The sequence below is a fragment of the Colobus angolensis genome, unplaced genomic scaffold, assembly GCF_000951035.1.
Source record: "Colobus angolensis palliatus isolate OR3802 unplaced genomic scaffold, Cang.pa_1.0 Scaffold206, whole genome shotgun sequence".
NCBI lineage: Eukaryota > Metazoa > Chordata > Mammalia > Primates > Cercopithecidae > Colobus > Colobus angolensis.
In genome coordinates, this window is record NW_012115222.1 from 6170189 (window position 1) to 6188049 (window position 17861).

The 17861-nt window shown below is 45.1% G+C and overlaps 1 protein-coding gene across 1 annotated transcript; it reads left to right on the plus strand.

Moving 5' to 3' along the window:
• Positions 1–827: 827 nt before the first annotated feature.
• ZNF648 (zinc finger protein 648) lies at positions 828–7969 on the plus strand. The gene is made up of 2 exons (XM_011942125.1): positions 828–974; positions 4471–7969. The coding sequence occupies exon 2, from the start codon at positions 4534–4536 to the stop codon at positions 6229–6231; it is 1698 nt and encodes a 565-aa protein (XP_011797515.1). The 5' UTR covers positions 828–974; positions 4471–4533; the 3' UTR covers positions 6232–7969.
• Positions 7970–17861: the final 9892 nt, after the last annotated feature.

The window sequence follows — 17861 nt, forward strand, 5'->3', positions numbered from 1 at the left end:
TAAGGCACACAGAAGTTAAATAACTTGCCCAAGATCACACAGCTAGTGAGTAGTAAGATTCAAACCCAGATCTAGTCCTTACTGTCAATCAGTATACTTTGTGACCACCTAGTGATGTCACAGGAACCACACTTCCATCACCTATTTTAATGCCGTGAATGTTCATCCTAATAAATGCACATTAGACTTGAGTGGATAAAAATTCTCAATGTACTGAATCTTCTACCTTGGGCCAGTCCTTCTCTTCAAAATGAGCCTGCATGGGAACCAATGCTGAAAGTGTAAAGAGACCCCAGACAGGCCTGGCATCTGTATGCATAAGACAGAAAACCATCTCCCTGCACCCCTACTCCCAGTTAAAAGGCTGGGGGCATCTTTGAGCCAATGAATGGGCTGCTGCAAAGAATTCTGGGAATCCCAACCCCTGAATTCTGCGACTCACAGTCCTGCAAAAGGTGGGTACTAGAATAGGGAGGTGAGCATATAGGCCAAATACTCTGTTCTGCCTTCCAGGAGGGAAAAAGCATGCTACCTAGGAAGCCCACAAGTGACATGTGGCCTGTGGGCATACCAGGACTAAAGTAAAGGATGGACTGCTCTGTGGAAGGAAGGAGTGAAAGTGAACAGGAGGCATAAAGCCACATGCAGGACAACTGAGAGGAGGGAAGGAAGGCTGGCTTTGGCAGGGAGGGGAGGCAGGAGCAGAGGGAGTCAGAGGATCCGTTCAGGCAGTGAGAGAGGGCAGCCCCACTCTATTTCCCAGGCTGCTCTCTGGATGCAGGCAGGAAGGTTGAGTGTATTACACTGGCCCCACCTCCAGAGGCTCTCTCTGCAGCTGCTGGACTGGACACAAAGCATAAGAGGCAGAGACACCATCTCTGCTGATTTGTACCCAACTCTGGTTCCTGTTGCTGAGAGCCCACGTGTCACAGAAGCCAGGGCAGGGGGCCCACACTGCTGTCTGCATTTCCCAGGTAAGCAACTGTCTGTGTGTGAGCCAGGAGTGGAGAGCAAGGCCTGAAGGCGGTGAGCAGATGAGAAAGTAGGAGGTGGCTGCCTGGGATGGACTTTAGTACAATCTGGAAAGAATGAAGGAAAGAAGAGGGGTATGGCCTGGGGTTGCAACAAGCCCTTAGGGTAGGCTTCTGCAGAGTGTTGATGGATGTATGAGGTTGGGGAGCCAGACGCTGCATTTGGTCCACTCCTAGGTGGCAAGTGCAGAGGAAGTTCCAGCAAAGGACTGTGCTCTGACAGCCTCTGAGGACTAGCACATCAGGGGAGCAGAGAGGCCCGCCATACCATGGCATCAGTTTTCCTCTTTCAGACCAGGTATATTTGTGTAGACTGCCAGAAAATCTCTCCCTGTGCCCCTGCCTGCCTCCAGATCTTCCTGGTGGTCGAGAGCACGCCTGTGGCAGCGACAGGAGGAAGAAAGCAGGACATATTCACTGGTGATATGGCTTCAGATGGAGGAGGGATTCCTCATCTGAAAAGAGAGTCCCCTGACAGGCTCTGGAGAAGAGATTGGTTAGCTAGTGGAGGGCTGTGTGCTACCCTAAGGAGGCTCCCCTGTGGCCCAGAGGAAAAGAATGAGACACAGGCTGTGGAAAATGGGGTATTTGTGTTGGAGGTGGAGTGGAGAGCGGGTAAAGTCAGTGATCTGTGAACAGTGCCACAGAAACAGGCAGTATGCTGTCATAAGGAGAGAAAGAGACCCAAGACATGCGTTTCATACAAATCCAGCATTCCTTTGCTGTCCCTGCTGGGGGACCCACAGCCCCAGATCAAGCCTGCTGGTCTGACTAAGTTCTATGAGGTTGGCTAGTGGTATGTCCCCTCTATGAACTACACATTCACTCCCTAAGATCCACTATGCTGAAAATATGTCAGACCTGGGCTCCTGTCAAAAGACATGCCAGCTACCCTCTGCCATGTGATGGGTGAGGGAAGCAGTGAGGGAAGAGGAGTGGTACCTGGGCTTGAGGGCACAAAGAGACATTAGATGCTGAACTCCAGTCACAACTGCAATGTGTCCTCCCTCCATCCATGGCTTCTGTATCCAGAGTAGAAAGTTAGGATTCCTCCATACTGCTCCCTCTTCATACACACAGGGTAACTGGGCTCATGATCAGGCAGACACCAGGAAAGAACAGTTTAATGAGATGGGGATAGGGTAACTGGACCAGCCAAATACAAAGATCACTCCTTTTATCCCTTCTGAGATGGCAGTGAAAGGTGGGCAGAGGTAGAGAGAAGGAGCTTTCAGAAGGTAAATACTCAGTGACTAATACTCTTGAGCACCCCAGGCAGTGGTCTCTGCAACATGGGTCCTGGCTCTGATGGGCAGCCACTGGCCTCTCTCTTTGGCGGAGGGCAATCTGGGTCAATGAGAGCAGGGAGGAGCCCAGCAGTGAGGCCCTGTAGCCAAGGTTCCTTGGCCCAGAAAACACAAGGGGCTTTGATGCCTACAGAAAGCCACGGCTCTTCACCCCAGGATGCTGCAGCTGCTCTTGGGCAGAGCCCAGCCCCAGAGCAGGCTTCAGTCTGAAGGCCACAGCTGGGAGGCAGGACCATTTGGGGCTTAAAATTAGAGAGAAACCCCACTGCTGCTGTCTATGAGCTGTGTGACCTTGGGCAGGTAAGTAACCTCAATAAAGCTCAGTTTCCTGGTCTGTAAAATTGAAAGAATAATATAGTAATAATAGCATCTAACTCTTTTTTTTTTTTTTATACGGAGTTTCACTCTGTCACCCAGGCTGGAGTGCAGTGGTGCGATCTCAGTGCGATCTCGGATCACTGCAAGCTCCGCCACCACCACCAGCTAATTCTTTTGTATTTTTAGTAGAGACAGGGTTTCACTGTGTTAGCCAGGATGGTCTCGATCTTCTGACCTCATCATCCGCCCACCTCGGCCTCCCAATAGCATCTATCTTAAAGTTTGCTGAGAAGAATAAATGAAATTATGTTTGTGAAGCACTCAACATAGTGCCTGGCTCATAACGTGTGCCCAGAAAAATGAGAGTTTTAATACTCCCTCTGGGATTCTCAGAAGTTTCTCTCCAGACTAAAGCAGATTTAGCCCTCTGGCCAACAATTTTCCCCCCAGAGAGGCCCTCAGTACCCTGCCTCTCTAGTAACTCCTTTAAAATCTGTCACTCACCCAATCCTTTTTAACCAATCCTCCAGCAGGCTTTCTCTATGTCTTCAAGCTAAGATAAAATTAGTTTGAAAATAAAACCCAAACGGCTCTCATGTGTCATGCCTTATGTTTGAAATCCTACATCTGGCTTCTTGAGTCAGGAGATGTGTACCCCAGCGGGCATCTGCGGTATGCCAGGGGATCAGTATGGCACACTTGGGGGAAGACTAAACATTTAAACCCAAGGTAACTTTAATACTATTTTCTATAAAACAAACGCGACTGGCTGGGCACAGTGGCTCACGCCTGTAATCCCAGCACTTCGGGAGGCTGAGGCAGGTGGATCACAAGGTCAGGAGTTCAAGACCAGCCTAGCCAAGATGGTGAAACCCTGTCTCTACTAAAAACACAAAAATTAGCCAGGCATGGTGGTGGGTGCCTGTAATCCCACCTACTCAAGAGGCTGAGGCAGAGAATCACCTGAAGCCGGGAGGCAGAGGTTGCAGTAAGCCAAGATCGTGCCACTACACTCCAGCCTGAGTGACAGAGCAAGACTTCTTCTCAATTAAAAACAAAAACAAAAATGCGACATAAAATGTAAAACTCTCCTGAATGTTTATGATGAAGCAAAATTTCAAAGACAGGTCAAGCTCTCAGTGGGCATCTTCTGCCCCCTGGGTGCTTATGGGTAGCCTTCCTGGCAGGAGTTCCTCAGAAGTTACAAGGTCCTGAGAAACCCCGCTTAATCAGTGAGGGGCAGCTGGTGCCTTCCTGACTCACCCTCATCCTCCCAAGGGCTGCTCCTTATCTTTGGAAGAGGTGGCCTACACAGCCCAGGGCCTGAGAGGTAACCCTGGCTGACACCATCATGGGATGGCAGACTTCCACTCCTGGCAGAAAAAGCAAGAGTCAGCCTGGTTTCCAGCTTCCTGAGTGGAGGACACTGTAAGAGTGCCTTAGGAGGACCAGAGCTTGCTTCCTACCATCTCATCAAGTTGTCCCCCATGCTCACAAAGGACACATTTGGTTAGCGGTTGGGGATGAGCACCCTAGATAGGGCAGGGCACAGCTGGCACTCAGCAAATGGCCCACCCTGGCTATTCCTGACAGGATGGTCTCCTGGGGCTTCTAGCAAGTGGGATCTCCAGAGGGAATAAGGATGACTGGAATTCTCAGCAAAGCCAGGCCTCTGTCCTCAGTAAGGTTCAACAATATGCCTGGGATGGAGACCAGCTGGAAACAGAGCTGTAGTGGGAACCTCAATCCCTCTGCTCATGAAAGTGATTAAGTACATTTTCTGTGATTTTCTCTTCATACTTTTATTTTTGCAGGTATCCTAAGCCAAGCAGACTACTCCTCCACAGAGGAGCAGGCAACAGAAGCGCCTGAACATCATGGCACAAGTGGACTCCCAGGACAGGTGGGGAGAGGCGTCTCCTCTCAGCAGCTTGACTGAGGAGGCTCATGACACCCAGATGCTGAGCATGAACTTAAAGAGTGATGATGAAGATAGGGGGCAGGCCAAAAAAGAGGGGCCTGCTGACCCGGTGGCCACTCCAAGGGGCAGCTCCCCAGTAACATATGACAATCCTGACTTGCCATGGCCCCATCCACTGGACAAAGAGGAAGAGAAATTCTCTGACTCCTCCAGTGCTGGGGGCATGGGGCAGAAACCAGTGGAAATGTCTGAGAAAGCCAGCGGGAGCAGAGATGTGGCAAAGATCAACCAGACACAGGGTTCCCCAGGAGCAAGCACAGCTCTGGGTACCCTTCCCAGTGGTCTGGCACACAAGTTAGGTCAGATGCAACCTCTTGGGGACCGACTACCTGCGGGTGATGATGGAGACTCGAGGGCCAACCAGGACACAGCCTTGGCTGTCCCATCCAGCTTCCCCAGCAATGGAAAGTATCTCTGTGCGCACAAAAGTGCAGACACGTCCGCAGAGAACTCTTTGTTGTGTTTCCCCAGGCCAGGGAGCAACTCGGACCTCCCCACGCGAGAGACACACACACCAGCCCAGGCGTCGGCCACCCCAGCCAGCCTGACTGCTGCGGTCCTGGCAAAAGCGCGAATCAGCAGGAAAGTACAGAACCAGGTGGGCGGGCACGAGGACGGAGAGGCTGAGGCGCGTCTGTACAGGCGCCTGCGGGGCGGGCGAGCCTTCCAGAAGCCCAGCAAGCCGCTGAGCCCCGCTGAGACGCGCGGTGGCGCCAAGCGCTACGCGTGCGAGCTATGCGGGAAGGCCTACTCCCACCGTGGCACGCTCCAGCAGCACAGGCGTCTGCACACGGGCGAGCGGCCCTACCAATGCTCCTTCTGCGACAAGGCCTACACCTGGTCCTCCGACCACCGGAAGCACATCCGCACCCACACAGGCGAGAAACCCTACCCGTGTCCAGACTGCGGGAAGGCCTTCGTGCGCTCTTCGGACCTGCGCAAACACCAGCGCAACATGCACAGCAACAACAAGCCCTTCCCGTGCTCCGAGTGCGGCCTGACCTTCAACAAGCCGCTGTCGCTGCTGCGCCACCAGCGCACGCACCTGGGCGCCAAGCCCTTCCGCTGCCCCGCCTGCGACCGGGAGTTCGCTGTGGCCAGCCGCATGGTGGAGCACCAGCGCGTGCACTCGGGCGAGCGGCCCTTCCCCTGCCCCACCTGCGGCAAGTGCTTCACCAAGTCCTCCAACCTGTCCGAGCACCAGACGCTGCACACCGGCCAGAGACCCTTCAAGTGCGCTGACTGCGGCGTGGCTTTCGCGCAGCCCTCGCGCCTCGTGCGCCACCAGCGCATCCACACTGGCGAGAGGCCCTTTCCTTGCACGCAGTGTGGCCAGGCCTTTGCCCGCTCTTCGACCCTGAAGCGGCACCAACAGATCCACTCCGGAGAGAAGGGATTCCTCTGTGCCAAGTGCGGCAGGGCCTTCCGCATTGCCTCTGAGTTGGCCCAGCACATACGAATGCACAACGGAGAAAGGCCCTACCAGTGTAAGGACTGCGGCCAGGCCTTCACCCGGTCCAATCACCTCCAACGACACCGAGCCAAGCACCGCACCTGCAAGAAGGAACCCATCCCTTCCTCCTCTGACGAGTGAAGACAACATTGTCGTCGACCTCACTACTTGGAACCTTCCCAGGTGGACCCACTCACATGGTATTGCCAGCCTCAATGGTCAACCTCGCCTCCCAGTAGGTCGCGGGTCATGAGTGGTCCATTTGATTATATATTTGATCCGTTGAACAGAAAGTCATCACCGAGAGAGCACCCAGGTGTGTGGTTTCACATTGGTGGTTCTGAGTGTCCGAGGTCATAAACAATTGGAAAAGGGAAAGACAAAGTAGTGAGGGCTGATCAAACGGTGAGTTCCTTGGGTTGGGGAACCTGAATCAATCAGAAACTGCTTCTAGAATTACATGCTGGGCACTGGGCAGGGCTCCAGGGATAAGGTGGGGGAAAAGACTAACCTGTCCTACCCTCAAAGCCATATGCAAATACTGAAAAGAAGTAATGAAGGACTAGTACTCTTTAGAGAAAGATGCTTTTTTTTTTTTTTTTTTACGTAGATAAAGGAATCTCCAGAAGTGGTCCCTATGATGAACTCCCCCAAAGCAATGCCTTTGTGGGAGGGACTCAAACCCAGTCCAACATCCCATCATTTCACTTGCTGCAGAAATGGCTTTACCATTAGGATATTTCTTTATGAGTCCTGGCTTTCAAGTAGCGAAGGGCTTTATCTTAGAGAAGGTGGTTTATGTCCTATTCCAGTTATTCTGGAAGTTCAGGACGGCCTTAGCATCTGAAAAAGAAGCACATTCCTCTTTATAGTGGAATTTAGTACGTAGATCTAACCCGAGTCTCACCCACAAAATTCGTATGTGCCTTCTCTCTGGCTGCCTTTTTTCCTGTTTGCACTCTGAGGGCTTAAGTCATATGTGATATTTACAAAGCAATTGGCCCATTTACAGAGAGACATATATAATTTCTCCACAAAGCCTTGACCGTGGTTCATGAAACCTTTTGGGTTCATTTACATTTGCCTGAATCATTAGCCTTGACTTGAAGTGAACAAAACACCCTTTGCCCAAGTGCCATTGGCTTGTCTGCATTTCAAAATCATTAAAACCAGGTATGAAAGCCTGCATGACTCACAGTTACCTAATGAGGTTATTTCAAAGTTTGCATTACTAACAGCCATTCTTCAAAGTGTATTGATGCATATAGTGATCTGTATAAAGTCAGTAGTTCTTAGCAGAACCTCAACTGTGAGGAATCTATGACTCCACAGATGTCCTTGGTGCACGTAGGCAAATGGCACTTCTTATCTTACCGAAGTTAAATAAGATATTCTATAAGAAGGTATAGTGCCCTTCTGGGGGGAGTACCTTCAGTATATTCCTAAAATTGCCACCAAAGAATGCCAGATCTGAATTTCTCTTGGGTTCCACCTGATTTGGACATAGGGTGTGACCTCTAAATATCATTCTCATGACACATGGGGGCGCGAAAGAGAAGTAAGAGAGAGAGAGAGAGCTAGACAGCTAGATAACTAGATAGTCTTGTGTCTTGTTTGACCAAGGTAACCTTAATAAAAGGGTCGGTCCCCACCCTTTACTGTTGATGTGACCTTGGGCTTCAGCTTCTGCATCTGCATGGGCAAAATAGAAGTGATAGTAGTAGGTAAAAGTTAGAGTGATCCTACTATATGATGGAAACTTTGGCTGAATGCAAGAGCTTTAAATTGGTAGATAAGTCACAAGATGAAATTGTGACTATGAAGAGAGCAAAAGCTAACTTTTTTTTCTAGATAATCAATACAGTATTTGAAGACTGAAGGATTACTCCTTTTCATTGTATCCTTTCTTAAAGATGGTCATTAGTATAGTTTTTACAAATTAAAACATTTGGTTTTGTTTTATAATTTTTATGGAGTTGTTCCCCTAAGCCTGGTTGCATAGGAATCACCGGGCTGTTTGTTAACCATGTAACTTGCTGCACCCTAACCTTAAATACTGATAAAGGTCTGCAGTGTGGTATCTAGGTATGGCTTCCACATGGGCATAGCTTTGGAGAAGGAGTGAGTGTACTTGTTAATAGGCAGAAAAGCCGGATTTGCTTGTGCTGGGTATCTTTGGTGCTGTATACTATGTTTCTGGAATATAAGGGGTAGAACATACTGAATAGGTCCAAGAGAAGTTCATTAGTCCTTCAGGCCTATCACAAAACAACTCAGATTTTAAGGAAAATTGTCCCAACCAGTCTTTTCTCACATCAACTGCAAGGGTCATGCTGAGTAGGTATTAGAGAAGAAAGGAATCCCATTGGAACCAGTAGTCACAGATCACTGGGCCAGACAGTGGTACACAAGTAGAAGGCAACAGTACATGGAGTGGACAAAAGAGAAGCCAACCAGCTGTGAGGTGGCTTGGGACAAATTCTGCTCAGTAGAGTCTGTCCATTCAAAGTGGGGGCAGTTGAATCACATCTTTGGAGAAGAATCAATGCTTGAAGACAGGTTATTCTGTCTTGCATTTGTGCCCCAAATTATGCTGAGCTACTTTCCAGTTTTCTATTAACCCACTGTACATCACAGCAGACAATCTTATTTCTCTATTAGGTAATTAAAAATCAGGGTAAAGCCAGGTGTGGTGGCTCATTCCTGTAATCCCAGCACTTTGGGAGGCCGAGGTGGGAGGATTACTTGATCCCAGGAGCTTGAGACCAGCCTGGGCAACATAGTGACACCCCCATCTCTATAAAAAAATTTAAAAATGAGCCAGGTTGGCCAGATGTGGTCACTCATGCCTATAATCCCAGCACTTTCAGAGGCTAAGGCGGGTGAATCACCTGAGGTCAGGAATTCAAGACCAGCCTGGCCAACATGGTAAAACCCCATCTTTACTAAAATTACAAAAATTAGCTGAGCATGGTGGCAGGCACCTGTAGCCTCAGCTACTCGGGAGACTGAGGCAGGATAATCACTTGAACCCAGGAGGCGGAAGTTGCCGTGAGCCAAGATCACACCATTGCACTCCAGCCAGGGTGACAAGAGGGTAACTCCATCTCAAAAAACAACAACAGAACAAATGAACTAGGCGTGGTGGCACACACATATAGTCCCAGCTACTGGGGAAGCTGAGGCAAGAGGATTACTTGAGCCCAAGAGGTGGCAGCTGCAGTGAGCTGTGATTATGCCACTGCAATTCAGCCTGGGTGACAGAGTGAGACGCTGTCTCAAAATAAATAAAATAGGAGCAGGGCCTTCTTGGTGACAAAAAGAATTTAAAGCTTCTCTCTGGCTTAATGCTGTTTCCACAGTATAGGTTGCCAACATTAATTTGAATATACCCAGTAAAAATGTTCATTTGTAAGTTTCCATTTAATAAAAATTCCCCTGATGGGTTCACCAGTCTACAGTGCTCATGACTCGTGTTCCTTAGATCATAATGATAATAGCCAACACTTACACTGTGTTCAGTATGTGCCAGGAACTTTTCTAAGTGTTTTATATATGTTAACTATAGATTTTAAAGCAAACTTATGGTGATTCTTATCCCCATTTTTTTAAAATTAGGAAATCAAGGGAGAAAGATACCACAGCTAGAAAGTGGCTGGCATAGTAATGATTTGACATTTAGACATGCTTGCTCCAGAGACTGTTCACAGGGTCAACTGCCTCTGTTTGGAATGGAGTTGTTGATGTGCGTTTTTAAAGTGGATGACAATAAATTCAAACGATGATAAAAATTGAAACATAGCACAGCAGAAATCATGGCATGACTCAGGAACAAAGACCTGTGGATGACTTAATGAACCTGGGAGAGTCTGGGTTGGCAGCTCTTAATCATTAATGCCTTGGAAATTGTCAATAATCTAGCCAGGGGAAATAAATTGGAGTTAAAGGAGTAATACTTCCTTGAAGGCCCACTGTTGTTTCATATCACTGACTAAAGAAACATTCTGTGCCTGTGCCTTACACAGAAAAATATACCAGCAATTAATCTTGGCACTCAACATTTACACACTCCATAATCTAAATGCATGCACATTGAAAAGCTATATTAACCCGATATGAACACAATAGATCACCCAGGAATTCCAACTAGACCTTAAAAAATCTTGCTTGGAAGAAAATTTTGTGTAAAGCATTAGTGTAATTGCCAGAACACTCAAGCAGATGTCATTGCTAGACTCAGAACTAGAATACGAACTACAAACTCAATGACCCATGAACATATTGCCAAAGATGGAGTGACTCAATGTTTCATCAAACCAGAAGAGGGCAGCTGTTTTAAGTTGACAGGAAAGCTCATTTTTAACATCAATTTCCCTCTCTCCATTCTGCATTAAACCATGCCAGTACCATTTTTCCACTGTCTGGATAATGTTTTTATCTCTGTCTCCTCCTCATTTTTCTCCTTAACCACCCCCACCCTACAACTTTCAGTCAAATTGGTTCAGAGTTTCACTGTTTAGGAGTGTCAGGAACTCAGCAGATTGCTTCAGCAAATGAATAGAACTGCTATAAAATATAAGTTATCACTAAGATTTAAAGAAAAACCTCTTAAAAACAAAGAAGATATGGAAGAAGCAAAAAACAGGGATACAGGGATTCTCTTGTGGTAGTTCAGATGAAGTCAAGGACAAGTGGGGACAGAGGTAAGATGAGAAGATGCCAGAGATTTCAGGGGTGGAGTTAATAAGGCTTGGTGAAAGGATAAAAATAGCTACCATTTAGTGAACACTTTTTAGGGATCAGGCACTACATTCATTATCTCAATTAATTCCTACAACAATCTGTTATGAAAGGTCCTTGAAAAATATTCCCACATGGGGTCTGCAATAATTTTCCTTTCCAGGAATGCAATCAAGATTAATAGGTAATGGTTATTGTCTATTATTGTTAAGCAAAGGTCAGTAAGGTCTACATGTCCTTTCTAAGAATAGGCTCCCTGTCCGCAACAAGGAGAATGTGTAGCAAATGTCTTGCCTTTTGGTTTAGAAGTTATGCCTGCTTACATTTTTATTTTCCATCATCACTGTGATGGTTTTAAAAATGTGTTCACAAATTCTTTGACATACCTCCCTTCAAGAGTGGAGCCTAGTTTCCTTCCCTTTTAGTGTGGGCTGGACTTAGTGACTCGGTTCTAATGGACAGAATAAAGCAGAAGTGATGGTGTGTGACTTTGGAGGCTAGGCATAAAAAGTACTGTGACTTCCATAGGATGCTTTGTTTCTCTTTCTCTCTCTTTTTCCCTAATTCACTTGCTCTGGCAGAAGACAGCCACCATGTCATGAGCAGCCTTGTAGAGAGGCCCTGTGGTGAGGAACTGGGGTGTTCCGCCAACAGCCACATCAGTGAACTTGTAAGTGGATCCCCTAGCCCCAGTCAAGAGTTCAGTTGACTGGAGACCTGGCTGACTACTTGGTTGAAACCTCATGAAAGACTAACAGCTAGAACTGTGCAGCTAAGTGGCTCTCAAATTACTGATCCCTGGAAACTGTAAAATAATAAATGCTTGTTTTTTTTAAGATGTTGAATTTTGGTTGGTAATTTGTAATGCCACAATAGATAACAAACAATAATATAAAGAACAATTTCCTCCTAACGAGTAAGAGACTAGTCACTCAGTGTCACTGTAAGTCCTGATTTCTGCCCTAAGTAAATTGCCAGAAGGGTTGGAAACATGTCTGCTTCCTCTTGCCACATTCTCTCCAATGGCCACCCACTAAGGCTGGTTGAGGCCCAGTTGTTGCATGGATACCCTTGTGTAATCTGTCCCATTGCCAAGTGAGCCTTAATAGCTCTAGGGCCCAGGAAGAGGGAGCCTTTGAGAAGGGGGCAGAAATATCTGGACACCAGCATCACATCTGATAAGGAATTGTAAGTATGAATCCCTTTTGGTCACTCTCTTTCTTGGTATATTTCAATTCTTAATTCAGAGATAAGTAAATCAATGTATGGTCTTCCCTAGAAAGGGGAGAAATTCCTAGTTCTCCAGAGCCTAAAACACAATCCTTTGAGGGCTATATTATAATATTATCCCCATTTTGCAGAAAAGGAAACACCATGCAAAGGATTACTGCCCGTATAATTACAAATGTGAAGGAAAGCATTTATTACAAGTATACTAAAGATGGTGCTTTTGTATTGATATACCAGTCCTGAGAAAAGTAGTAAAGAACTAAGGATAAGGATGAAATTAGAGTGAGTGAGTCTGAAAATCACTCCAGAGTTTTCAAAATGCTATAACCAATTAGATCTGCAACTGTTTCCTAAATCTTCATGATGAAAGTGCTTCTGAACCTTTTCTTGAATCACAAGCTACTTCAATACAATCACAAGAATCCAATAAAAGCTGCGGACCCTATCAAAAACCCCTCATTACTGATGTTTTGTGTTACAATTTCAAGGAGTCACAGGCCTCCTGAAGCTCATCAACTGGCCTAAAATTAAGATTCTCTTTTGAATTCCACTTCCAAATATGTCTCCAGCACCAAAACCCAGGAACTTAAGTCAGTTATAATAGCAAAAGGGCTAACACAGACTTGCAAAGTAAGCCCTATCAAAGACTATGTTTTGGATAATTTTTAAAAGAAAAAACAAACAAGATAACTAAGACAACTTATACTCCAAAGGGGTAAACAAATTTCTTCAAATACCGAAATGAATGTATTACTGATACAGGAAATCAGTCATGTTCTGTCTTATAAATGTAACAATTACTCTTGGAATATATAAAATGGTATATGTAGTTTGAAAAATCATCCAAATAAGGATTGTCGCAGCTTTTAAGAAAAATAAATACTTTCTTTTGAAAAGTACAATAATTAACGACAAAGATAAACCAGACTGCAAATAGACTTGAGGAAAGAGGCTACATTTACATTCAGAACTGCATGCAAAGCATCGCAGGGATTGCAATTACGGAAAACTTCAGTAAAGACTAGTCCTTCAGAAACCAAGCAGAATACCAGATTATGAAAATGTCTTGGCTTCTTGGTAAGGCTTATTTATTTGAGAATTTAATAACTTTTACAGTTGAGTTTATCAACTGTAAAAATTGTTGATAAACTCAACTGTAATAATATATTTAATTTTCAGCCATTAATAACAGTATTATTTATATCAGTAAATACCTATCTTATTCCTACTAGAAATAACCATGGCATTTCTGAGGGGGAAAAACTGCATTCTTAGATTGATTTCAAGCCATTCATGAGAGGCAGGGTCTGGAGGAAAAGCCTGAACTAAGTTAGTGACAGAAAACTTGTTTTATTGAGTAGATCTTAATAGACATAAAAACAAAAGGTGAAGATAAACTTGACAGCTCAGCCACTAGGGTCCCTCCACTTCATGAGTCCATCATGCCTCTTCAACGTCCTTAGCTGAGTGACAGCATGAGCAGAGGAAGCACAGGAGACTGCTTTCTCTCCAGAATGAATCTGCTGAGGGTTGCAGGGATGCCAGCTGAGTGAAAGTCCCCCACATTCATCTCAGTAGAAAGACTGCAGTCCAGAGTGAATCTATAGATATCTTTTTAACCTGACCACCTGGACAAAGGCCACACCACACTCTTGGCACTTTTATGGCTTGCTCTGCTGAGGGGCCACCTTAAGTCTTAACAGCAGGTTTGATTTGTGAAACCCCTTACAGCAGAGAGGACAGATGTGTGGTTTGCAGTCCTCCTTCCCTGTGTTTTGTTCATCTGAACTGTGCTGGCTTTGGTGTACCGTGGACTAGGGATCTCTCACAGTACACTTTCCATAGTCATTTTGGAGCACTCCATCTCATGCACAGTACACAGGTGCCTCCAAACATCCACTGTGTGGATGAAACCTTTATCACTTTCAGGTTCCGTACATGGCTGGTCTCCAGAGTGAATCAATTTGTGCATGCATAGGTTGGCAGCCCAGAATAATTCCTTGCCACAGGTGGGGTGACAGTAGGAATCCTCCCCTAAATGGTTCTGCTTACGCTCTTGAAGTCCTGTGAGGTCCTAAAACGATGTCCAACAATTGTGCTGTTGATCAGAGCAATCTTCTCTAGAGATAGGATCTGTGTCTTCATCATAAAATGTCAACAAGAATCATATTTTCATCATCCTCAATAGACTGTCCCTGAAGCTCTTCTGCGTGTTCAGAACAATATGGTTCTATGCCTTCAACCTCATACTGTAGGTTAAAGTTGGCTCTAGAAGTGACCAAGATCCCTGTAGCGGTTTCACTTTGTGGGTGGTAACAGATTTCATAAGTTTCCTCCTCTTCACACTAAAGACCTACCAGAAACTCCTGCCGACCTGAGAAACCTGCTAAGACACAGCCAGCAAGGAGGGTGGCGAGTACTCCTCCTGAATATCCATATGCAGCCTTAATTCCTAACTTATCTTTCCTGAGCTCAGGCTAGAATCATCTGAAGATGCCTTCTCTGTGTCCTGGGCATCATCTGACTGCCTTGCTACCTCTGTGTCCATTCTCAGGCCACTGGGCTGGGTATTTGTTTTTGGCTTTTTGGTGAAGGTCCTTTGACCTTACACACTTCCTAAACAGTTTTGACATAACTTTAACTTTTAAACATCCTAAAGGAAAAGAAAATAACTTTTATTCATAGAATTTGCTAAAATCTACTCTAGGAACTACAAAATTATTTCCATTTTTCTCAACAGATAAATGGTTTCTATTTATTTAATTTGAGACAGAGTCTTACTCTGTCACCCAGGCTGGAGTGCAGTGATGTGATCTCAGCTTACCGCAACCTCCATCTCCTGAGTTCAAGCAGTTCTCCCAAGTAGAATCAGGCCTCAGCCTCCAAAGTAGCTGGGATTACAGGTGTGCACCACCATGCCTGGCTAATTCTTGTATTTTTAGTAGCGATGGGGTTTTGCCATGTTGGCCAGGCTGGTCTCAAATTCCTGGCCCCAAGTGATCTGCCTGCCTTGGCCTCCCAAAGTTCTGTGATTACAGGCATGAGCCACCACGCACAGCCAATAATTTCTAATTCTAAAAGGAAGTAGAACAGTAATTGCTTGACCTTCTGCCAAGATGGTGTTGGAAGTTTACACTTTAACCACCACTCCTAAAATACATTGCAATGCAATTATAGATAAGCTATAACAAGAGAAAATACTTAAAATATTGCTGTGCTTAAAATTAAGATTAAAACCCTCATGGACTATAACTAAATAGAAACACAATGCAGTAGTTGAGACTAAAGATGTAGGCTTGTTGGGTTCCATGTCTGAGAATTGGCAGAAGTGGCTGAGAGTACAGTTCCCAAAGTATAAATAAAATAAAAATGAAACTTAGGTAGAAAAAGTTGTGCTCACAGCCTGTGAGATGCTTATATAAAGCTGGAATAACAGTTAGAAGAAGATACATCCTCTGAACCAGAATGTGGTCACAATAAGAAGAAATTAGTAATCTAGAAGCAGGAGAGAAAGGGATTACAATGAAAAGTTGGTTCTTTGTAGATACAAATGGAAAAGACAAAGCATTAGCAAGACTGTTAAAGGGAAAAGGGAGAGGGCACCAAAATATTAGAAATGAAAAGGGAGGCTAAGCATGGTGGTTCATGCCTATAATCCCAGCAGTTTCAGGCTGGTCTCAAACTCTTGGCCTAAGTGATCCTCCTGCCTCTGAGGTAGCCTGAGGCTAGGAGGATCACTTGAGCCTAAGGCTAGGAGGATTTTTGAGACTGAGAGGTCAAGGCTGCAGGAGCATCACTTGATGTCAAGAATTTGAGACCAGCCTAAGCAACACACTGAGACCCATTTCTACAAAAAATAAAATATAAATTAGCTGAGTGTGGTGATGTACACCTTTAGTCCCAGCTACTCAGGAGGATGAGACAGGAGGATCACTTGAGCTCAGGAGGTCGAGGCTGAGGTGAGCCATGATTGCACTGCGGCACTCCAGTCTGGTGACAGTGAGACCCATCTCTAAAAAAAGAACTAGAACAGAATAAATAATACTTTAATAAATTAAACCACCTAGTGCCTATAAATTAAAAAACTTCAATGAAATGGAAAAATTTCCAGAATAATAAAAATCATCAAAATAGCCCTGGGAATACAGAAGTTCAAATCAGACTGGGTGTGGTGACTTATGCCTATAATCCCAATTATAGGCATAAGTCTATATGCCTATAATTTAGGCGGTAGACGTGGGAGGATCACTTGAGCCCAGGAGTTTGAGACCAGCCTGGGCATCATAGGGAGACAATGTCTCAATAGAATATTAAAAAATTAGTCAGGTGTGTTGGCACACACCTGTGGTCCCAGCTACTTGGGAGCATGAGGTAGGAGGATCATGTAAGCCTGAGAGGTCAAGGCTGCAATGAGCTATGATCACACCAGTGCACTCTAGCCTGGGTGACAGAGCAAGACCCTGTCTCAAAAAAAAGAAAAAAGAAAGAAAACATTCAGGCCAGGCACAGTGGATGACATCAGTAATCCCAGCACATTGGGAGGCCAAAGGAGGCAGATCTCTTGAGGTGAGGAGTTTGAGACCAGCCTGGCCAACATGGTGAAACCCTGTCTCTACCAAAAAATACAAAAATTAGCCAGGCATGGTGGCATCTCCTGGTCCCAGCTACTCAGGAGGCTGAGGTGGGAGGATTGCTTTAACCTGGGAGGCCGAGGTTGCAGTGAGCAGAAATCTTACCACTGCACTCCAACCAAAAACAGAAAAACAACAAAAAAAGCCAGGTGCAGTGGCTTATGCCTGTAATCCCAGCATTTTGGGAGGCCAAGGTGGGTGGATTACCTGAGGTTAGGAGTTGAAGACCAGCCTGGCCAACATGGTAAAATCCTGTCTCTACTAAAAATACAAAAATTAGGCATGGTGGTGTCCGTCTGTAATCCCAGCTTCTCAGGAGGCTGAAGCAGGGAATTGCTTGAACCTGGGAGATGGAGATTGTGGTGAGCCAAGATCGTGCTGCTGTACTCCAGCATGGGCAACACAGCGAGACTCTGTCTCAAAAAACAAAACAAAACAACAAAACAAACAAAAAATTTCAAATCAATAACCACTAAAAATTATTAATCTGTTATTTAAAATTTTATTCCCTTTCCCTCAACCTCCAAATAACTTAGGCTTACATGGTTTTACAAGTAAATTTTATCTATCTAATCTTCAAGGAATAGATAATCCTTTTCTAATACAAACTATCTTAGAAAATAAAATGAGAGCAGGCAACTTTTACATAAGACAGGATTAGGAAGATATAAGGGAAGAAAATTATGACTGCATCTCACATGTAAATACAAATATAAAACTCCTAAATAAATGTTAGCAAATAAAATCCAGTAGGGAAAAATAAATCCTCAAAACCAAATAACAATGAAACAAAAAAATATGACTATGGAAGGTTTATCCCAGGAATAAAAAGATGTTGCAATATAAAGAAATTCTGTTGAAGTAATTAACCACATTAACTGATGAAAATAAAAGAAACAGGGTAATCATAACAGACATGATAGAAAAAATATTCAATCAAACTCACTAGAAATCCATAATAAAAACTCTTGGAAACTATGAAATTAAAAGACACCTCTTTAGATTTTCTTGACAACAGAGGTTAAGACATAGACCAAAGTACTAAGTGCTCTTTTTGGGAGTTGATTCCAGGAAGTAGGAGTGAGGCCGTAAGGAGGATGAAACAAGCAAGGAAGGCAGGCCAATATAAAGGTGTGTTATCAAGATTGCTGCTCTAAGCAAGAAGGTCTC